The following is a 24,798-nucleotide window of genomic DNA, read 5'->3' on the forward strand; positions in this document are numbered from 1 at the left end:
CAGACTTTTGAGGACCTCCTGAACTGGTGCAGAGCTTGCTGTAATGAACTGGGAGAACAGAATGCATGGGGTGGATTCTGGGCTAGATTCTTTTATTATTATTATTTACATATTTATTATTTATTATAGTAGTACCTAGCAGCCCTAGTCATGGACCAGGACCCTATTGTGCTGTACGAACACAGAACAAAAAGACAGTCCCTGCACCAAAGAGTTTACAATCTAAATGGAAAACAAGAGACAACAGATGTATAAAGGCAGACTGAAGAGTACAGGGAAACAATGTGATAATATTGATCAGCATCATAGGGAGTGGTTTCAACACTTGTCAATTTCTTATTAATGCATATAAGAACTAATAAAAATGAGGGGGAAATATTGTGGAATATTATTTCAACTTTTGGTCAAAATTCCAAAAATTCTAGACTAGCTCTAAAAGCATCTTATATTTCTGGGGCATTGTGATCAGAAAATACTGGGGGAAAGCATTTTTTCAGTTCTGTTCCTTCATTTGCTGAGCTATGAAATTCCCCCTTCAAGCTGCTCTGTTTTATCTTTGTCATCACTGTAAAGTCTCTTTTTATAGTTACAGTCTGTTCCAAAATGGTACTCCACAGGAGTGGAGTAGTTTGCAGTAAAACCAGATACAGGTGTACTTGAGAAAGCAGAAGTGTGCAACTCCTTGCTCATACATAAATAACTTTGTACTCTTATTGTCTTGAAGAAGGATAGTTTTGTGATTAAAATGCAGGACTGGCAGTCAAGAGACCTGGGATCTGTTCCTTGCTTTGCTGCAAACTTCCTGTTCGACCTCAAACAAGTCTCCGAATGTCTCTGTGCCTTGGTTTCCCTATGTGTTAAATGGGGATAATAATGCTTCCCTATTTCACCTGTGGCTAAATTCTTTAATGTTTGTAAAGTACTTTAAGATGGCAGGATGCTACAGAAATGAAAATTGTTATTATATTGTTGAGGCTTTCAAAGATTGACCTTGACAAAAAAGGTAAACAGAAGCATGACTGATAAATCAAAAAGCATTAGAGAACACTGCACTTCCATGCTGCTGAACAGTAATGTAATAATCTCTAATGTAGTTGTTAGAGAGGCTTCCCAATCTCATTGGGAGCTCATGTTTACGAAGGGCTTTTCCATGGCAAGCAATTACGAAATGAGAATACGACTCAATGTGGGGGATGAATGAAAACAAACATGAGTCTAGTAATGACTGTTGGTGGTTAATACTTGACCATTACTTCTTGACAGGATTAATGTCTTTCTAATCACACTAATCCCTTTTGATAACTTTATCCATAATCCATCTATTTCAAAGCAATATCCAGATGGCTTCCGGTGGTGGGGAAGAGAAATGTTTTCCCTTTGCAAGGGTATGTTTTTGATGTTGAGGCAGGTAAAAAAGGAATGCAGTCTTTTAAAGAGGAAGCTATGTAGAAAGAAGTAGGAAATCTACAGAAGGTTAGGATGGGTCTGATTTTCCTAATGTAAGTAAAAGTTTTCCCAAGCACCCATTTGATGTATATCAATGACTGTTAATATGACCCCAAAGATGCTGGTGAGAAGTGGTCATCTGTTTGCCATGGGACTTTCTAATTAGGGTCATTGGAAATCTGGGGAGTTCCCCCCGTGATTAGTCAGAAGTTGTTTTAAAATCTGTGTTTTGCTTTGCTTAAGCAAGTTTTACTCAAAGCACACATGAAATACACTAATAAATAGTCTCAGTTATTTGTGCCGTTACTAGGTAGTTCAAAATAAAACTTTTTATTTCATCCAGTCTTGTATTTTTTAAAAAAAATCCCTAAATCCTTGATCTTTCTTTCCCCTTCCAACTTCCCCTAAAGATTTTAGCCCAGATATTTTAGTCCATTGAGACCTTCCCATTACCCTGGATTCCCCCTTTGTTCCTTCCTCCCAGACTACTAAACTGAAGCCCAAACAAACATACCTGGTTGGATAGAACTTTAATTTTTGTACATGAGTAAAAATTGTAAATCATACTGAAATGCTCTCATAGAAGGTGCTGTATAAGTGCAAAGTATTACTATTGTGGATCATTCTTCCTAATGAATTCAACCATACTAGATAAAACATTTTAGCTAGATGTTTCTGTTAGGATGATTATCAGTGAACTATTTAATTACTGACATCTAAAATGTTGTTATGTTTCAGAGTCTATATGCCACGAGTGAATGGGGATAGCTATTGGCAAAATTCTGCTCTTATTATGTAAACTCAGAGTAAGTACAACGACTTAATGAAGTTCCATCCCCAATTAGTGGGATTTTCTGATGTGATCTGATACATCAGTTTAGAAAAGGCAAGTTAGAATTGGTCATATTATGAAACAATAAATTGTTTTACAGGAAATGGACCAATGTAAATGTAAAGCTAACTAAAGCCTCATAGTGGAGCACATTTCATTTGTTAAAAGTAAAATTCTATACCCTGCAAGTAATGCTAATATGGGCCATCAGTTCTGCAGCATGCAGACCAACAAGCCACAGTAAGTCAACTTTAATGAGGTTTGATGGCCCATAAACCCAGAAACATTTGGACTTATAGTGAACACAGAACTTTCAGTGGGTACAACTTGATGACCAGCCGTATGGATGATTGTTGGAGCCTGAGAATGCAGAAGTTCACCAAGGATTTATTGGATCAACTAGGTTGAATCAGAAAAAGAAGAAACAAACTACTCCCAGGAGCACAAAGAAGCCCCTGAAATACTTTTCCTATTTTATTGGAACATTACACACATCAGATTTTTTGTTCATTTCAAAAATTGAGGTCATGGGGTTGTGTATGTGAGAGAGGAATGTATAGAAATATAGGTTTCAGAGTAATAGCTGTGTTAGTCTGTATTTGCAAAAAGAAAAGGAGTACTTGTGGCACCTTAGAGACTAACCAATTTATTTGAGCATAAGCTTTCGTGAGCTACAGCTCACTTCATCGGATGCATCCGATGAAGTGAGCTGTAGCTCACGAAAGCTTATGCTCAAATAAATTGATTAGTCTCTAAGGTGCCACAAGTACTCCTTTTCTTTTTATAGAAATATAGGCATTGCCATAGTGGATTAGACCTGAGATCTGCTCTAGTTCATTATGCTGTCTCAGATAGTGCCCAACATCAGACACTTTAAACTTTAAAGGAAGGTGCAAGAATTGTCTCAGTCCCTAATAGTTCGGCTTTGGCTTAAACTTTTGACCATGACATTTAATATCTCTTCCAAAATTTGTTAGCATTAACTATTCTCATATACATTTTGGAAAAGCTATTAAACCTTATAGTCAAGGGCATATTTTGCTGTAACAAAATTAAGAAATATTTCCTGGGAGTGGAGTGAAAAGAACATTCATGTTTTTGCAGAAATGATGGAAAGTCAGGGGTTGCCATAACTACTCAGATAGGCTGAAAAGTATCTTAAGTTGTAGGACTCCCATTTGCCCAAACTCTGACAAACACCAAACAACTCTTTTAATGCTTTACCTTATGTCTGGTGACTTAATTTCATGTATCAAACATTTTTCATGTGACTTCAAGGCTGATCAATTTCAGAGGCCTGATGAGGGGTGACATTATAGTACATGAGAGCCAGATACTGGTTGGAAGATATTGAAATGTGTCTGCTAAGAAGTTAAAAGTGAACTAATACAACATCTTGAAAGAAGCTTGTGAAACTGCTGGGAGTATTTTTGTTTACTTATATAGTCAAGAATGTGCATTATAAGAACCTAGAATAGAGGGAAAACCTGAATTTGTAAGGTCAGCTTGATTTAAGATAGACAACCATTTGGAAGCTCACCTCTCCTGACTTCTCTATTTTTCTAGAAACTAGGAGGCATATTTTTCACTGACATTCTTCCATCACATTATAGTGAAGAGACCCTTTCTTGGAGGAGTAACTGCATATTACTTATGTTATGCAATAGTTGTGATGCTGGGTGTGTGTGGTAGACTGGATCTCCTCTTCCTTTTGGCATCAAAAACACCTGAAGCCAACTTAGAAAAAATGTCAGACACTGTCAGACTTGTCATATTAGTTACTGGACTTCTCTTCTTGAAAGTGATTCTCAGGGTTTGCTTAAAATGTAGCATGCCCCATCCCACCCACAGCCTTCTGCCAGGTAATTTCTACCCCTTCCTTCTCTAACTTGGGCATTGCATGAAATTAGCAGTATGTGCCTTGTCTGAGAACTGCAAACCCTATTCAGACTTTCACCCCTCCACTGGTTACCCCTGTTGTACCTCCATAATTAATTACTTTTGAGGACTACCTCATCACAGTGTGACCTCACCACTACTTTATCTGGTGGCAGGATAATCTTATTACAGATGATGATCTTGTTAATGAAATCCCCAAAACAGGACAATCTCATTATTAGCCCCCTCCAGGATTTATCACCTATGAGCCAAGCTTTGATTGGATCCTAACTGCACATCATATTCCCATGTGTAGCTCCCTCGCCCTCAAGTTGATGATAGGCATATGAAGCAGCAGAGATGTACTTGTTTTGCGAATAACCAAGTCCATTCTAACTTTGTGCCCAGAGAGCCTTCACCATCAGTCTCCTGTTGAAAGTCCCCTGTTGATCTATAAAACAATGAACATCCATGAAAACTTCTTCATACTGTCCAACCAATATGATCATGTGGTTAAACTGGTATTAGAATATTTCTAGATCCTAGGGTATGGTTTGTATTATATTCTATAGTGATGAAGAAAAGCATGCACATTTTGCATTCTCATACCCTTTTCAGCACGTAGGTCTTTGGTGTAAGTCATAAAAGGGAAGAATACTCCTATCTGCATAAACTGGTTTGGGTTAGTCCAACCACCTTTTACTCTTGCGTTAGGTTCTTTGAAAATGAAGACTGTATTGCTCTGGGTTTAGACGAATCTCTTTGTCTTAGGGCTATATAGTGTGTGAGGTATAGAAACAGTTACGTGTTTTTATTATTTGTGCAATGCTCACTGGATGTTGAGGCATCTGTCCCAGGCCTTCCTGTCAGCTTTCAGGCTCTTTTTAGGCCTTGTCTAAAGGAGGAAGTTGTGCTGATTTAACTAAATCACCTAACCCACTTGTGTGGACACTCTTATTTCTGTTTGAGTGCCTTCTATCAACGTGGTTTACATCACTAAGGAATCAACTAGACCGATTTAGTGCAATCAGTACAACTTTCTCACATACACAAAGCTTCAGGCTGACAGCAAAGAATGGTGTTAAATGCTGGCTGAAGTTACAAGAGCTGTGGGAAGACTATCTGTAGTCTCTGTGGCGGGCGAGTGCTCATTTTCACTGGAGAGCAACTTCCTGATTAACGGAAGTGATGACTCTCTCAAAAGGGGTCACACGCAGTCATCCTTTGCTAGAAGCTTCGTGGAAACTCCATTGGGCCTCAAAAGAGAGAATTGTGTTTGAAAAGGGGACTAACGGTTAAGACACAGGACTGGGAATTGCAAGACCTAGGCTTTTTTCTAAGCTATGCCCCAGATTTCCTGTGCAACCTTCAATATGACACTTAGGGCCAGCTTCTTTCCCCATGACTCGTGCTGGGCCTGATTCACCACTGAATTGCACCCTGTGGAATAATTTATCTCGGTGAAAAGTGAGTGTAGAATACTGTCATTTTGAACTGGTTACATTTTGCATTCACTTTGCACAGGTGCAGTGGACCACACAAGGTGCAAGGAGGTGGAGTATCAGGCCTCTTGAGTAGTACCTTACTTTACAAGTCATTCTAATGTGAGTCAAGGTGTCAGAACTGGGCCCTTAACCTGTCTGTTTGCCTGTCTGTAAAATTAAGATGATAATAAAGGGATATTTTGAAGCTTCATTCATTAATGCTTTAAATACATTTGGGATTATCAGACAGATGATAATCTACATACATATAAAATTACTTTATCATAACAAAGAGAAATTTTTCCCCTCAGTTTGGGCCTATCATCTGCGGATGATATTGCAGGCCATGGGCCAAATCTTGAGAGGTGCTGAGCTCCCATAATTACCATTTATTTCAGTGTAAGATGCAGGTGGCCCAGTACTTCTTAGGATCTGATGCCATACAAGCTGCAATGGTTAGACACCATGTGGGAGAGTTAAAGAGGGAATTTCTACCTTGTAACATGGAATTTCTTTCCTCTGTGGTTCAAAGCCGGAAACATAACATTAGTTTAGTGTGCAATGTAATTAGTTTTCATCTAGTAGGTTTAGTTGGCAAGCAGAGGGTAAATCAAAAGCCAGAGCACAATTGCTGACTCTTAGAAATAAAACATATTAAGCTGGCTATCTGTATTGTTACTAAGATTTCCAAACGACCCGTGTTTCCAGAAAACACTCTGACCATCGAACAAACAGTTTGCTTCCAAATACTTAGTCATCTTGTCCTTTGATCTTTTATTTGTTCTGTTTAACTGAATCTATACTAAATCTGTTACTATTTTAACGGTAATTTACAATAATTTAAACATTAGCAGGCATTTGTATTCTAATGTAAAAGCAGCAGTTTAACTCTTAAAAGTATCTCTTCTATGCTCTAACAATTTCAAAGTATGATCAACAGCACTGGTCATTTTTTAAGTTTTGTAAACCATAAAAAGCAGAAGTGTCAGAAATTGATTATTAAAGGTAGCACAGAGAGAGACAGCACTGATTTGCTCCTCCCTAAAATCCATTTTTAAACTCCATTTCTGCTGAAAGGCCTATAAGGAAGCAGACAACATATGGTGGCTTAGCTGACAGGCACTGGGAGAAAGCTATTTATGTGATACAAAACTAAAACCAAAAAAAGGAAAACATGTATAAATATAAAAATATAGATTAATATAAAATTGAATTGCCTCTTCCTCCTCCACCCTTTGTATGCCACATGTCTTCTTGGATTTAAGCTCTTCATGGCAAGTACCATGGCTACTTCTTCGTTATTTGTATTACAGTAGCACCTTGAGACACAAAACGTGTGTCCATGTTACCGATCAAGTCATAGGTAGACTGGCCTAGTAGCTGAAGCAAGAGTCTTACCTCCCAGTTAAGAGCTGAATCCAGCAGGAGTGGGTCAGGAGGGAAGCCCAAAGTTTTAGTCAGGTGTCAAGAAACCAAAGCCTAAGCCAAAGGGTTAATCTGAGCCACAGTCAAAAAACATAGTATGGGGGGGCGGAAAGAGCAGGAGTTGGAGCCAGGAGTCAGAAACCAAGGCCTAAGCCAAAGGGTTAGCTGGAGGCAGAGTCAGAAGGCAGAGACAAAGGTCTGAGCCAGGAGTCAGGAAGAAGCTGGGGGCTGGAGCAGGAGCATGGCTAGAGACAGTGGGGACAGGGACAGGACCAAGTGCAGCTGCAGGGTAGGAATGTGTTCAGCAGCCACTGGACTGCTACTACTACTGAGCTTAAGTATCAGCCTGTTGACCTGGCATATGCGTCCTTGTGGAACAGGGCATCTGTCTTCCCATTCCATGATCCCAAGCAATAGCTGACGATGAAATCAGATCTGACAGAGAAAAGTGACCAGTAGATCGATAGCTGCTTAAGGTTACAAGTGATTTGACAATATTCCAGATTCTTATGGTCAGTAATGACCAGGACCGAGAACTGATCTCCCTTTAGAAGTTATTTCCATTCTTCAGATGTTTATCACCAGTAACTTCTTGTCTCAGATATCATAATTCTTCTCAGTGGGTGTTAGTTTTTATGAATAAAAGGTGTAGGGATGGAATTGGTTTTGAGAGCCACTATGTTCATAGAATCATAGAATCATAGAATATCAGGGTTGGAAGGGACCCCAGAAGGTCATCTAGTCCAACCCCCTGCTCGAAGCAGGACCAATTCCCAGTTAAATCATCCCAGCCAGGGCTTTGTCAAGCCTGACCTTAAAAACCTCTAAGGAAGGAGATTCTACCACCTCCCTAGGTAACGCATTCCAGTGTTTCACCACCCTCTTAGTGAAAAAGTTTTTCCTAATATCCAATCTAAACCTCCCCCATTGCAACTTGAGACCATTACTCCTCGTTCTGTCATCTGCTACCATTGAGAACAGTCTAGAGCCATCCTCTTTGGAACCCCCTTTCAGGTAGTTGAAAGCAGCTATCAAATCCCCCCTCATTCTTCTCTTCTGCAGACTAAACAATCCCAGCTCCCTCAGCCTCTCCTCATAAGTCATGTGCTCTAGACCCCTAATCATTTTTGTTGCCCTTCGCTGGACTCTCTCCAATTTATCCACATCCTTCTTGTAGTGTGGGGCCCAAAACTGGACACAGTACTCCAGATGAGGCCTCACCAGTGTCGAATAGAGGGGAACGATCACATCCCTCGATCTGCTGGCTATGCCCCTACTTATACATCCCAAAATGCCATTGGCCTTCTTGGCAACAAGGGCACACTGTTGACTCATATCCAGCTTCTCGTCCACTGTCACCCCTAGGTCCTTTTCCGCAGAACTGCTGCCTAGCCATTCGGTCCCTAGTCTGTAGCGGTGCATTGGATTCTTCCATCCTAAGTGCAGGACCCTGCACTTATCCTTATTGAACCTCATCAGATTTCTTTTGGCCCAATCCTCCAATTTGTCTAGGTCCTTCTGTATCCTATCCCTCCCCTCCAGCGTATCTACCACTCCTCCCAGTTTAGTATCATCTGCAAATTTGCTGAGAGTGCAATCCACACCATCCTCCAGATCATTTATGAAGATATTGAACAAAACCGGCCCCAGGACCGACCCCTGGGGCACTCCACTTGACACCGGCTGCCAACTAGACATGGAGCCATTGATCACTACCCGTTGAGCCCGACAATCTAGCCAGCTTTCTACCCACCTTATAGTGCATTCATGTTGTGACAGAATGGCTCTAATGGCAAAGTTCGAAGCATCTGCCACTATGGTGAAGGTCTTGGCAGGATTTGGGTGTACGAGAATGGGAGCTGAGGTAAAAGATCTGTTTAGCTGACCAAACTCAATCTGTGTCTCTGATGACCAGACAAAAGTGGACCCCTTTTCAAAGGAGTGCAGTTTTCAGGGCAAAAAGGTGAGAGAATCCTTTGATAAAACCTACAGAAATTGGTAAACCCAAGAAACCACTAAACTTTTGGGGCATTCTACCTGGAGATGGCAGATACTTCAGAGGAAATTATATACCAGAGGAACTCGATTGTATCTCTGTCAAACTCAAATTTCTCTAGTTTGTTATAAAGATGGTTTTGGCAGAGTGTGTTGAGAACATGGGCCCTGTTGCTTGTGCAGCATCTGTTTTTTGGAAAGAATGAGAATATTGTCCAAATAAATAACCACGAACTAGTCCAATATGTCCCAGAAGATATCACTGATGAAATGCTGGAACATCACTGGACTATTACATAACCTCCCCAGGTAGCCTCACCAGGTAGCAAACAAATAATAAGTCGTACTCAGGTCTCGTCAGTGGAGAATGACTGGGCCCAAAACATAAACAGGAGCTGGCACAAGTTCATGAAGCCGCAGAACTTGTTATGGTTCCTGTCAGACTTATCCGGCATTCGAATCTCCAGCTCCATAGAAGCTGGGGCAGCAGATTTGGGCATGATGGCTCGAGCCTGTAGGGCTTCAGTTTGTATCAGCAAGGCCATAACCTGGGCCTGTAAGGTCTGCAGGATTCCCACAATGTTCAGCAGGGAGATGGCTGTCTCCACAGAATCCAGCTGAAGGGCAGTCTGGCCCCTTACCTGCCCTTGTTCAATCTTTTGGGCTGCTTAAACTGTCGGCAACCGAGTCATAGGTGGTCTGGCGTACTGATTGGAGCAAGAGTCTGGCCTATCACTTAGAGATGAATCCAGATGGGGCAGGTCCAGGAGAGAAGCCAAGGGCAATAGCTGGACGTCAGAGACCAAAAGCCAAAGCCAAAAGATTAATTGGAGTCACAGTCAAAAAGCACAGCGGGGGATCCGAGCCAGAGTCAAAAAATGAAGCCTAAGCTGAAGGGTTAACCAGAGTCACAGTTAGAAGGTGGAGCTGAGGGTCTCAGCTGAGAGTCAGAAAGCTGCTGGGGGCTGGAGCAGGCAGGTACAGGTCAGTCAGGGCCAGCTGCACTCATTAGTTTGCCAGGAGATTGGCCCTGCTGCAGCCTAGGTCCCTGACAGTCCGGTGTAGTAGAAGACAGTCCCTACCCAGAAGAGCTTACAATCTAAATGGATAAGACACACAAAGGGTGAGAGGGGAAACAGAAGCACAGAGAAGTGACTTGCCCAATGTCACACAGTTGGTCAGTGGCAGAGCCAGGAATAGAACCAAAGTCTTGTAGTCTAGTGCCCTGTCCACGCCACAGAACACATCTTTCTAGTTACAGATCTGCTAGCCATGGGATCAGTGCCTCCCTCTGCCTCTGTTTGTCCAGTACCTAACATAAAGGACCCCTGAAGCTGATTAAGGGCTTTGGGTGGCACTGTAATATAAGTAACAATAATTAAAAATGGTGACTGGTGTGAAACTAGAGAACTGGTTGTATGTTACAGAGACATTTGAGTTTTTCCTTTTATTGAGGTAGCTTGTCAGGAGTCAGTATATTTATGTGTTAGATTCAAAAGGTGTTAACCTGTATTTAGGGCACAAAGGCAATTCCTCCATCTTCTCTTGATAGGGTGATCCTCCAAAAATGTTTTGTTCATATTTTTTCAAATAAAGGCACACAGTTCAGTTCACTCGGATTTGTAGGATCAAATTGTTCATGGGTATTCAGACAATGGCAGGGTATTTGTAAAAATGTTCACAATTCAAGAGGTCCATGAATTTTTAAGTTATTTATTATTTAATTATTTGGAAGTGATTTATTCATTAGTCTTGTTTCAGTACCTGCACAGAATCAATATCATGTGACTCAGCGGATTAATCATATAATGTGAATAACAAATGGCAAATAGACCAAGCGAGCTCAGTGAATTCTTACGAATAACAAATACATTTGAAAAAAATCAGCAACAGTTTGCAAATGCTCTGTTAAACTTAAAAAGGAGCTACATTTGTAACCCGGTTTTAAAACAAACGTGTATCTTCTTGATCAAGCCATTTCAGTCTTCTTCCAGGAACCATTTGACAATTAAAGGTCAAATTCTGCTCTCCGTCACACCTCAGAAAACAGTATAATTGTAAGATTGTAATGGAGAGCAGAATTTGATTCCAGTAGTCTAATTAACATCAAAATTATTCTGCATAAAATGATCCTGTGAAAGTTAGATTACTTACAATATTTAACTTAACTTTTATAAAATAGTTTTTTGTTTGTTTTAGAAGAATACTCACCCTTCCTCCCCCCAGTACTGCTCTGAACTGATAACAAAACATGCTGGACTGGAGACTGGCAAAGCAGAAAAACAATGCATTTTCTTAATTAATCTACTGGATAGCAGGAACCTGAGCATTAAATCCCACCACTATTATTTCACTCAATCTACTATTAAGGTTAAGCTGCCCTTCAGCTCTAGACAACTTCACCAAACAGTGCAAGATGAAGGGGATCCTGCAAATATCAGGAGTTGTCTGCTAATAAATAGTTATTTGTGATGAAGGATTTGACAAGCAACTCTCCACAATGGTAACAGCTCCATGAAATGGTCACACTAAAACTTGACAACATGTTGTACTGCACCTTTTTTTTTTTTTTTTTACTGTGCTCTATATTTAAAGGAAACTAGAAATTGTTTTAAAAATTAAACATTAACCAAAGCCAAGTGAAACATTGGTGTTTCCAGGTTTATTAGTAAATTGTAACACAGCTTGAGATAACATAAATCTTCATGATCCTGGGCCTAGTTCAAAGCAGTGCTGAGCAAATTTAGGGCTAGATGGTGGCCTGTCTTATGTGCCTGTGCAGGGAAATTAGGGGGCAGTAAAGCACTACAAAGGTTGCTGTGTGATGTTTGGGGGCTTGAAGAGCCTCTGGTCCCCCTCCCACATAGGTGGATGAGGAATGGATGGGCAGGGTGGGTATGGGCTTCACTCCCCAATGTGTGGGGCAGTGCAGCTACACCAGGTCACTGTACCAAGCAGAGGGCTGGTACAATGTGTGACCCCATCACTGGAGCAGGAGGAAACTGGGAAGCAGAATGAGTCACAATCTGCTTCCTGGTCTGCTCTCGGGGAAGCACAAGAACACACTGCCCTGACACAGGGCTCATGGCAAAACCCTCTTCAATCTTTATGCTTTTATGTAAAAACCAGACACAATCACATGCCTAGGTTGCACATGTGGTTACCGCAGCTGATTCTAGAAATTATCATTGCACACACAAATAGCCTGTTAAACATATAACTGACCATTTTTTCTATGTAACTCTTCAATTTGCATGTGCAAGCAGAGTAAAGTTATGTACAAGTTAGGTGCCAATTGCACACAATTTTTCCATGGACAATTTTGAAAATCGGTCCCTTGAGATTCATAGAGCAGTCAATATGTACTTATTTTACTTGTGCCAAAATGCACATGGAGCTTTGACGCTGAGAATAAGGTGATACATTACTGGAATGGCTAAACAGAATATCTCCGGTTAGTTTATTTTTTCACTAATAAAGTAACAAACTGCTGTGGTCAGTTTATTCACTCAGCAACAGTAATTTAACCACATATTAGTAATAACCATAAGTTAAGCACATCTGAGTACTAACCATAAGTTAATAGTCTCTGTATGTATCATCGGTACTTATGACGTCCATTACCATAGCAGCTGAGTGACTTACACTCTTTAAGGGATTTAAAGGTGGAAACACCCAAACGTGAATGCAGTGTCAGTTACAGCTTATAGCAAAAAAGAGCAACAAAATAGTAGAACAATGTAATACTAGCCCAAAAGGCCAAGAAGAAGGAGAATGAATTTTACAAACATATCGAGGGGAAAAAGCTAGTAGGAAGAAGAAAGCATGTCTGTTGATATTATGAGGCAAGGGATGAAATTCATGGTGACCCAGGAACAGCCGAGAGGGTTGGAGAGTGAGTCCACCCTGCATTCACCCCGCAGCAGCTCCTGTCCCACAGGGCTGGCCTGGCTCCCTGCTCCAGCCCATTGGCTCTCATGTGCCAGCAGGGTCATCCCCACTATGATGCACCAGCCCACTCCTTTCCTGGCCCTGACCCCACTGGATCGCCTGCCCCAAGCTGGGCTGTGGTGAGCCAAAAGGTGGTTGGGCAACAACCCAGGTGGCAGCCTCAGCTCCACGGCCTATGGCCGGGGTTAGGGTCAATATTTCAATAAAGGTGGGTATGTCTGCATAAATTAGTGGTCTTGGTAGTCAAAGAAGTCCACCAATCTAGCCACGCACCCACAGCAGTGATTTGATTTCCCAGTGAGGGAACCATATGTAACCCACATTAGCACAGTGTGGCTCTGTCTCCTGCCAGTTGCGAGACCATGCATGGAGTTTTATGAAACAGCTACTTCTTTCAAGCTACTAGGATCTGTTTTTATTAGCTTGGACAGTAGAGGCACATGCGTTTAGATCCAGAGGTACCAGGTTCAGTCACCTCTGGGGACTGAATCTTGGACATCTGGATCGAAAAGCTCCTTCCAGAAGCATCATTATATAGGCAAGTAGGTGGAGGATAATTAGAATAATTAAGAAATGAGGTTTTACACTGTACTAATTATATGCAAAAGATACTATATGTTTTGTGTGTTTTTTTGTGTTTGTTTTTTCTACAGCTTAATGTCTGGGCTAGCAGCCTTGGATGCCAAGACTTCCAGTCGATTAGGCATCATAACCGTCACTTACTATCTGTGGACAACATTTGTGGCTGTGATTGTGGGAATAATTATGGTCTCCATTATCCATCCTGGTGGGGCAGCCCAGAAGGAGAACACTGAAGAGAGTGGAAAGCCAATTATGAGCTCTGCAGATGCACTGCTAGACTTAATTCGGTAACTACATTCATTCTTACTGCTTTTTGAAGGTAACACGTTGCATGTTACATAACAACATAAGGAGCCATGGCATTAAGGATATATTTTGAAATCAGTGATGATCCTTTTGAGAATATGGCAGAAACTAGATCTAAAAACAATACCCCAAAATAAGATTATAAAGGTAAATAGGGAGCTCCTTTTTACCCTTTCTCATACTAGACCAAGGAGACACCCAATGAAATGGAAAGGCAAACAATATTAAACTGAAAAAAAGGAAATATTTTTACAGAATTCATAATTAACTCATGCACTTTATTGGCACAATATGTTACTGAAGCCAAGCGCTTAGTGGGATTCAAAAAAGGATTAAAATGTTATTGTTTTATTGGTCTTTACCTCACTTAATATCAACACCTACTGGATAGTGGACAGTAGGTAGTTTCATGGTTTAGGGCAGAAGCGTGCCTCAGCCTAATTTGCTCAGGTTCAAGGCAACTTTAACTTGCACCTTTTCTACTTGAGCACAGGACTGTAAGTGCCATTGGTACTAATTTGGGGTAATTGCTACTGGGAGAACTCTGGATACCAGCTGGATGACTCAGTGACGAATGTAATATCATGTATGACTCATTTGTGATAAAGAGGTCACACTGATGTCCTACTGACAGGTGGACAAACCCCTACCCCAGGGTACAACCTGAGTTACACGACGGAAGGAATTTTCCCCCACTCAAGCCATGAAGTGGTAGAAGAGTTCCATGTGGGGTGCCCCCATGGATCTCTCCCTCACAGCCTGCAGAGGTCACGGGTCCACTGCCCAAATTCCCCAGATCCTGCTCTCAGCCTCACATGCAGAAGAAAGACACAAATTCCACCGCATCTGAGTCTGGTTTACTTGTAAATTGAACACAACGATGCCATCTTTTTTCCAGGGAAAAATCAAACTTTAAATATTCAAATAGTCAAAGCCTGAAGTCTGCACACAAGCATTCGAGATTTATTCACATAAGAGCTTGGAGAAAGTGAAATTTAAAATTGTACTTGCAAGTGTTTACACCAGAATACAGTATATTTTTCATGGAATGAGACATGGCTTGACCCAGGAGGAGGACAGGGTTCTCAAACCCCTTCACAAAATCCATGGCACAAGGCAATTAAGCTTGCCAGATGAACCTGCCCACATCATTTGTTTCTCGGATTGCACTCCCACGGACACTCAGTTATTTTATGGAAATGTGATGAGATGTAATTGAGTTTAACCTCTGTATCCAGTCAATAATAGCACTGTCTTTTTAAAAGTCTATTTATTATTCCAAACTCTCTGCTTTATGTGCATCCTCCACAAATAAAATCCCACAGACTGTTAAGAAAACAACTGCTGGAAGTGGGTTTCCTGTTTGCTACATACGATGGGTGAAATCCTGGCCCCATTAACATCAATGGCAAAACTCCTGAATATCGATAAGGAAGTCTGGATTAAATGTAACAGTGTATCTGCTGGTTCAAGCTAGGAGAGTTGATCCTGTAGCTGAATGCTAAATCGCTTCCATTCACAGCTGGAGACCGTCTTTATATCATACAGGAAGCACCTGGCATCCTGTGAATAAAGAATTCTAATGAACAAGAGAAATGTTACATAACTAAGGTTTTGGATAGGCCTTGTTATGTATTTTTAATAAGTTTTAAAAGTGCTCTTGAAAGGTGCCATGTTGATTGCATTGGGATCTGAAGTCACAGAGACCATCAACTTATTTCATAAACTGTAGCTCACCAAATAGATGTCCATATGGCAATGTCTTTTTTTCTCCTTTCTTGATAACTATAGAAAACATCATCATCCTGCCTGTCACTCAGACCTATAACCTGGTCATCATCTCTCTAGGTCCCCACATCCAATCTAAGTCAAAGTCTTGCTGTTTCTTTCTACATAACATCTCTAAGATATAGTCTTTCCTATCCATCCACACAGCTAACTCCCATCCAGGCTCTCATCTTCTTGCCTCCTGACTATGGCAATATTCTTTTCTCTGGCCCTGACAAATGCAGTCTTTTCTCACATCCATTCAGAATGCTGCGGCAAAGATAATTTCCCTAGCCTATTGCTTTGTCCACATCCCCCCATCTTTGCATCCCTCCACCGGCTCACCTTTCTCTATAGCACCAAACATAACTGCTGCTGCGCTCGCTGAATTGCCACCACAGGACATGGACTGCTGCCCCATTCTGAAGGCCGCCCCAAGCACCTGCTTGGAAAGCTGGTGCCTGGAGCTGGCCCTGGCTACAGCCTCTCAGTAAAAACAAAACTTGGCTTGTCCTTAATGAAAGTTCATATCTTCCTTTTACTACCTCTAGAGATTGGATTTGTTCAGTTGTATCCTCTGCCAATGAAATCCTACCTCTGTCATAATTCAGCACTTTATTAGCTCAGTAATGAATAACATCAAATGTATTAAATAGACATTCAGAAGAGTAATGAGGCAAGAGAGTTAGAAGCTGTCAAGGTCCTTTAGCATCAGTTACAAGGCATAAAGCTTTACTGATGGCCAGGTCTAAATATACCATGCTTTAAACGATTTATATGCTTTAAAAGAGCATGCTGCGTAACTCCTATGTAAGAAGAATGTGACAGGTAGGAAGGTCTGAGTTCTATGGCTATAGTAGTTTTCTGATATTTTGTCTTCCTGTTTGAATTGTCTGAGTGGTGGCACACATGGTGAAGTTGGAAGAGAGCTGTAGAGGCCAGGGAGTTTTTGCAATTAAGACTGAAGAAATTATATGGAACATGTACTGAGGCAAAATAGCCACTGTCATTTCTTGCAATTTCCTATGCCACAGAAATCTGGAAATGTTCAAAGAAAGAGCAAAAATAATAGAAGAGATACAGACCGACAAGACTTGAACATGAGATCCTGAGATCTACAGCTCCTTCCATTTTAAAAGACAGGGAAGAGATGGGATAAAATCCTTGGATCTGAAATAGTAGCTATAGTTTTTCTTACAGATCCAAAAATGGTAGATGCCTATTTTCTGAGTTGGATGCAGCACAAAGTGGCAAAAGTCTCACAAGAACTGTTGTTCTCATGGGATTTTAAGATAACTCACAAGATTTTGGTATCTGAACCCTAGTGCTGCTTTGGCCTTAAACCGGCTTTCTTAACCCTCACTTAAACCTAACCTAGATCCTGACTCAAACACATCTGTCTCTAGCCATCATGAAAAGACCCTTGGGGCAATCTAGTCCATCCTCAGGCCAATGCAGGAGCTCTCCCTGATATAACTCACCCTCTTTCTTTTCCAATATACAGTTGCTGGGGGCCAACTAAAACCAGTGATTCATGAGACAAATGCAAGTCTGTAACTGTATAGGAGATGCTTAGCAAGGCTGGTGTTTTAGGTCAGGTCTTTTGTCGGTCGAGCTGTAATAAGGTGTAATTTGTGACAGATGTAGCAGTGCCAGCAAAAGCTCCTAATATAGACACTGTTATACTAGCAAAACCTGTGCTTTTACAGGTACAGCTTATTTTACTCGGGAGGCTAGGATAAGCTATCAAGGCAAAAGTGCAGTTTTGCCAATGTAAGCTGTTTCCACACTAGGAATGCTTTGTCGGTATAGTACACCGGTATAGCTATACTGGCAAAGCACTCCTATGTAGACCTGGTCTCAGTCTCTTTCGATGTAATTTTATTTCAAGTTTCAGACATGTGTGCACATTAACACCCTATTGTCTTTAATGTTTCTAATGCAAACTCTGAAAGGCATCTGGGAGTATGTTTTCTTTCTTTCATACTTAGACTGTAAGCTCTTTGGGGCAGGGACTGTCTTTATATACTGTCTAGCTAAGGGACTTATATGGCCCCATTACAATAGTATCTGAGCAGCTCACAGTATTTAATGGATGTATTCTCACAACACTAGTGTGAGGTAGGGAAGTACTATTAGCCCTATTTTACAGGTAGAGAAATACGGCAGAGAGAGACAAGGTGAGTTGCCAAAGGTCATACAGGAAGTCTGTGGTAGAGAAAGGAACGTCCTCTGTTTGTACAGCGCCCAGTACAGTTGGGTCCAGGACTGGGGCTCCTAAGCACTAGCACAATACAAATAATAGAATAATAAGCAAGGCTCTTTGGCTTTGTTTTTCAAGATTAGTTACAACAAATGATGTTTTGGGATGAAATTTGCTATGCCCCCCCCGGGAAATATGAATGGAAAATTATCAGCCATTTTTGTGTTACACAAGAGCAGAGGGGGAATATATCCCCTTTTTAAAAATTCAGATTTTGAGTGTCTTTTCACTTAGATTACTCAAAAATGAGCCAGATTTTCAGTAATTACTTCTGTATACAAATCAGGTGGTTTAAATGTTACCTTTGCTAACTGCAGTTAGTTGGCAAATATAAAAAACGAATTACAGGTATATTTATTTGTACTCACAAAATTGGAAGTCAGATAGAAGCCTATTTAAAGGTGAACTGCCTTGCCAAAAAAGGAAAGTACTGTCCTCTTAGTTGCTGTATGATGTTAAAGAAGACTTCCAAAGAGCTTTTGTTTTTTAATTAATTAAGTCTAAACTTTCTGTTCCCTGCTTCTTTTTTAAGATTTGAAATCTCAAGTCTTGACTTGCCTCTTCTTGCTGGAGGAGTGAAGAACTAGAGAGAAAGTGACATCACAAATGTCTGAAACCAGGGCTGCAGTTTTTTCATGAGACAGAAGACAGTTTAGTCAAACTGTTTAAAGCTCTGTGTTTTTGTTTGTCTTTATAAAGGCCTTATTAACTTAAACTTCTGGCAAATGGTTGAGATAAAAGCCCTGTAAAAATCCCATCTCCATCAGCTGAGGACTGGGAAAGCTGAGATGAAGGATGGCCCAGAGAATAGGGTGATAGCCTGGTGCTTGTGAAACCCAAGTTCAATTCTCTGTTCACCCACTGATTTACTGTGTGACTTTGGGCAAATCATTTAGTTTCTCTGTGCCGCAGTTCCCCATCTGTAAAATGTGGATAATACATCCCTACATCTCAGGGGTTTTGTGAGGCTCTATACATTAAAGGCTGTGAGGCGCTTAAATACTACAGTCATGGAGGCCATATAATATCTAAAATAAGATTGATATAATCATAATTGGCTGACATCTGAGCTCTCATTTTAACTCCCACCACTCCAGCAAAAATGGGTAGGTCAGGACTTGAAATTCCTGATCTAAAGTACCAAACGCCTACAAGAAAAAATTAGGGTGTGGGTAAGCAGGAGGATTTAGAATTTATGAGGCTACCTTTATGCATCACAAAAGGAATAATAAAATGGCAAAGTTTTCCCCCTCTTGCAGGTCACCTTTATAAATCAGGCCCTTAAAGTTTGAGGTTGGCATGGTGCACTATTGTGAGGAGGACAGCGATCTTTTCTTGAGTTTTGAAGTGTTTGGTTTTGAGACAGTACATTTAAGAATGTTCTAAGTGCTTTTTTAAAAAGACAAAGATAATTGATTTATTTAAAGAAATAAGTATGTGTAATCCACTGTTGGGTGTTTTACTTGTTCCTCTCAGTGCATCGTTCCAGATAGGTGTGTGTTTGTCTGGCTGTGCACACATTCAAAGCCAACATAAAGCTAAACCAGTTAAGCAGTACCCTGCACGCTGTGGCTGGCCCTCCCTCCACTATAACATTTCTGTGATCAATAATTGTGTACAATACATGTCTATCAATACATCTGTCCAACAGCTGGTATACAGAGCCCGATCATTTACATATTAGGACCATATATTCACTAGACAAGCTGCATAAAAAAATTGCAACAAATTTGGGGATGAACACTCAAATGCAAAATATCAACATCAAGCCCAGTGTTTAAATCAGCAGTTAGTATTCATGCCTCATCCTGTTGTCATAATCATATTCTTTCACTTATGAAGTTTATTCATGGTGCCATTGAAATCATGGGATCTTTGCCATACATCAGTTGGAACAAGATTTGTCCCATAATCTTAAAAAAAAAAAAAAACTTTAAATGATTTAGAGTCCTACACATGTTAACAGGCTGCCTCCCAGCTTTGCATGTAAGGCTGAGCATGTCTGCAAATCTCTGCATGTGCCCTATCCATTAGCTGATTGCAAATGCAGGATTTGCATGCATTTTTATTCCTGTTCAAGTCTAAATAGACATCATGCCATTGTGATGTAATCTGGCTCAAAAACACCAAATAAAACTCTCAGGGTCAATCAGAATTGACCTACACTGATGGGCAAATTCACTGAAGTCACTGGTTTGCTTGGGAGGCTAAGTTAGTGCAGGCTTTATCTGCAGATGTTCATAAATGCTGCTAATATAACAGGAATTAGAAGTAGGCAATTGGAAACTGGGTACATCTACAACCAAGCTTGAGGTGTAGTTTCCAACTTGGGTAGACGTATGTGTGCCAGCTTTGGTTCATTTAAAACACTACAAATAGAAATGTGGCAGTGGTAGCATAAACAACAGGACAGACTAGCTGCCCTGAATACTGTCCCACCCGGGACCCTAGATATCTACTGGGGCGGCTAGCCCAAACAAGTACCTGGAAATTACACCTCCAGCTCAAGTGTAGGCATACCCTCAGTCAGATTGGCCAGGTTTACTCAAGAGAGATTAATTTCCATAATTAGTTTTTAAGAGGATATAAATAATTTAGGGTGGGATCTGTTGCCTTCAATGGGAGCAAAGCTAGGCCTGCCCTAAGGTCTTTTGAAAAGCTTACCCTTATTTCCAAGCTAGATACGTCTAGATTCTACAGAAACTGTGTTTCTTCAAATGAGGGAGCTTTATTTCTTAATATTTACTGGAGTTTGGAGAAAACCCAGGCTGTGTAGAACCGGAAATCGCACTTGAATCTGTTTACAGTGGGAGTTGAACAGTATACTAATAAAAGTTGGCATCTACAGTAAGATTTTTTAGAGCCCATTAAAATACCAAAGGGATTAAGCCAGGGGTAGGCAACCTGTGGCACGTGTGCCAAAGGTGGCACGCGAGCTGATTTTCAGTGGCACTCACACTGCCTGGGTCCTGGCCACCGGTTCGGGGGTCTCTGCATTTTAATTTAATTTTAAATGAAGCTTCTTAAACATTTTTAAAACCTTATTTACTTTACATACAATAATAGTTTAGTTATATATTATAGACTTATAGAAAGAGACCTTCTAAAAACATTAAAATGTATTACTGGCATGCTAACCTTAAATTAGAGTGAATAAATGAAGACGCGGCACACCACTTCTGAAAGGTTGCCGACCCCTGGATTAAGCTATGATTGAGCTTTTTTTATACCATGACCTACTATCATGAGTCACTGGCATGGAAATTGATGTGATGGAAATACCTGTTAACTCTATCTCATCGCAAACTACCAAATGTAATTCATTTCAGACCCACTTTAGCTCTGTCCCACCCACACAAACCTGGTATTAACTCCTTGTTTAGGACTATAAATGACTTGATTCCTTATTTATGTTCACTCTTACCCCACTCAGGCTGCGAATATGCCCTTTGCTCAAACTAGTCCACTAACTGCGCAAGGCCTTGTCACCCCCCGCCCCCCGCGGTTGACTCCCACCTAAGGGGAAAGAAAATTATCCAGGATGGATAATCAAAGAGTTTTCTCTTGCAGCGTTTCCTCCTCATTATTCTGTCAGGGGTATGTGACTTACCCCTCTCTCCTGAAAAAGAAGCAGGGTAGCTGTCTCCCAAAACCAGCAGGTCCCAGGGGATTGACAGAAGCCAGGCCCATCTGAACAGAGCCCTTGTGCCTATGCAGTGTCTCTCAGCTCTTTGAGAGCAACAGTGCCTGAAGAAGCCATGCAGGCAAGATGTCCCTTACAGCCATAGAGTGGGTAAGTTAATGGTGACTATATGCTGCAGGTAGTAGGTGTGCCTTCTCTGATGCCTTGCAGCCTGAATTTCACAGGGCCTCTTCAGAGAGGGAACAGTGTTGTGAAGGTGTCACTGCCAGGCTGTTTCCCATCTCCTGCTAACCAGGATCTCAGCCTCTTTGTTTGTGGAGATGACAAAAGTGCCTAGAGCTGAAGAAGAACAGGCTGGTGGGGTTACAGACCCCAAACTGGAATAAAGCATTCCTTCTCTTGAAATAGGTGCAAACATTGTCTGGTGTAAAGGAACTTATTACTTGTCATGTCAAGACCCTGATGAAAATGAGCTGTGTCTTTCATGAAGCTATCTCAGTGAGTCAGCATTTAGCTCAGTCTATCATCCCACTCAACTAGCACCTTTATGGATTTTCCTGAATAAGCACTTTTTGTGGGGGACGAAATTGCTTTCTCTCAAAAATGGTTTTCTGTAAGAAAGCCATCATATTGTCATCTTCCCTACCTGAGCCCAGCCTTCCCTGAGAGTAACAGGATGACAAAGTTCCCTCCTCCCACTCCTCACTGGTTCCAGAATAGTGTGCAACAGTTTCACCCTAATGAAGGAAAAAAGGGTTGCATTTCAGGGCAGAGCATTTCCATGGATGTGCATACTGCTCTGATCTGGGAAGAGGCAGGCAAAGCACAATTGGATCCATTAGGCTGAGCCCCGATTAGCGATTTTATATTCTGTGAGTGTCTTTTATCACACTAATGAGGATTTTAATACCTCATGAATTCTGAAAAGCCTGTGGTCCTTTTTGCTGAAGGTGGGAGTGGGGGGGAGGGTGATATTATCTAATAGGATTAGACAATAGAGATGGGAGGTTTCAGAGTAGCAACCATGTTAGTCTGTATTCGCAAAAAGAAAAGGAGTACTTGTGGCACCTTAGCGACTAACAAATTTATTTGAGCATAAGCTTTCGTGAGCTACATTAGCCCACGAAAGCTTATGCTCAAATAAATTAGTTAGTCTCTAAGGTGCCACAAGTACTCCTTTTCTTTTCACAATAAAGATGATCACTGATGTGCAACTATCATCCTCCCATGGGCACTGAAATGACTGATTTATTTTATCATGGTGGGTCAAATTCTGCCCTCACTTTCACTAATATAAATCTAGACTAAATCCACTGACACCAGTGGAGTTATTTGGATTTACAGTGATACAACTGAGCACAGGATTTGGCCCAGTGTGAGGAAATTACAGTATAGTCAGAAGCCAGTGGAGTTATTTCAAATGTTCACCAGTGGAACAGAGAGCAGAATTTGGCCCATTTAGGCTGGGAGCGTAATGTAATAAAATCTCATTCCATGGGCAAGTTAGTGATAGATAAGGAAGGTGCCATTTGATTTGTAAAAATCTACAGAATTTCATTGGTGTCACCCTCTGTGGGATAGCCGCGGGGACTCACTGCCCGCATCAGCTGCCACCTGCAGGTCCTCTGGTTGGTGCAAATGTTGATAATACAGTGTCGTTGGAAATGGGTCAAATTGGGTATCATTCAAAAGCCCTTTCTCCCACAAGTACCAAACATGACACACCTAGAAAAATTATGTAAATTATTTCCATCAAGATCATGCTACTGAGTTTATACATAAGGTTGCTTATAAAAAAAATTTAATCCCACATCACTTTAAGATTCTGGTATTATTATTTTTATGGCCCACCTGTGGTCCATGAAGTCCAAGAGTTATGCTGGGAACTTTAGAAATAATTTAAGCATCTAGCTCTATTTATTTAATAAACACGGCAACATTTATGGTAGGAGACAGCAATGAGTCGTTCAGAGTGATTAACTGTTATTTGGTAAGCACTCACAAGGTGTTTGATTCTGCTTGTAATACTGAAAGACACAGTCCCTGCCTTGAGGAGGCTGCAGTCTGATGTCCCAATCCTACATTAAGATCCACATGAGTTGATTGTTATGCCTGTGCAGAGTTATCACTGAAGTCAATGAGTCTCTCGGGGGTGCAAGACTCCTTGGATCAGACTGCAGTATTGGAGCCATATAGACAGGCAAAGCACACACTGAGAGACTGAGAGGTTGGGATATCTTATAAGTTTAAATTTTGTAATATGTTGAGTTAAACAAAAGTGCTGGGGCTCTGAGCTATACTAAACTCTCTGCAGCTGTAAACTTTCCTTAAGGGGGAATTTCGGTTCAGCCAGGAGGGGCAGACAGCATGGCCCCTCAGGAAGCCATGTAGCAAGGGAGCTGTGTAGAAGCCCTTGGCCTCTCCAGGGATGCTCATGCCCTCTGCAGATATCACAGGCAGTTCCTGGGACACTCCCAGAAGATTGAAGCCTCTGGAAGTTCCATGCTGAAAAAATTCAAACCCTACTTCCCCAATTACAAGATTCCAAGGAGACCTAAGAAGCATAAATTTGCAGAGTTTCCTGCCCCCTATTTGAGAAATCTCAGTGTACAGTAGTAGAATGTGTCCCTAAAGCAGGAGTTTGTATGGAGTTTCTCCGGAGGTCTGATCCAGCCAACGAACTCCCATTCATCTTCCCTGACCATACATCCTGGTGATATACTCCTTAGCATTATTCCTTATTAGTCCATGAGATGTACCTTTTGTGAATTGTACTTTTGATTTTTTTTAATTAAGAAAGCTGAACTTTTGGCTTATAGTGGATTTTCCCAAGCCAAGTAAAGCAGCTTAAAAAAAAAAAAGCCAAAGCTCTGGCAAACACATTCATGTCAACTCCCTTGCACTAGATCATTTGGGTGGCTTTAGCAAGGCTGGTCTCAAAGAATGGTCAGAACGGATGACAACATATTATATAATATTGGAAGAATTCCAGACTACAGTATTATGAGGACCAGTTGTAATTCCTGCAGGATAAAGAATTATTAAAAAATAAAATGATTTAATCCTCCGTGAATTTAGCTAACATTTAATCTAGCTACTAAACATGATATTTCCTTTCTCCAGCAGACTCAATTTGATCTTAATGCTATTAATTAGGGCTGCAGTATTGAGGCAGGAGACAGAAAGCACTATTAATTCAATTCATATTACAGTCTGAAAGCTACAG

General features: G+C 41.0%; 1 protein-coding gene across 1 annotated transcript in view; it reads left to right on the forward strand.

The window, feature by feature from the left end:
* The window catches only part of SLC1A7 (solute carrier family 1 member 7), a 93,270-nt gene that overhangs the window by 22,884 nt on the left and 45,588 nt on the right, over nucleotides 1-24,798 (forward strand). Inside the window, exon 3 of the mRNA XM_074961716.1 lies at nucleotides 13,665-13,880. Within this exon, the coding sequence (XP_074817817.1) occupies nucleotides 13,665-13,880 (216 nt within the window). The remainder of the gene's footprint in view (nucleotides 1-13,664; nucleotides 13,881-24,798) is intronic.

This window comes from Natator depressus, chromosome 8 (assembly GCF_965152275.1).
Source record: "Natator depressus isolate rNatDep1 chromosome 8, rNatDep2.hap1, whole genome shotgun sequence".
NCBI classification, from domain to species: Eukaryota; Metazoa; Chordata; order Testudines; family Cheloniidae; genus Natator; species Natator depressus.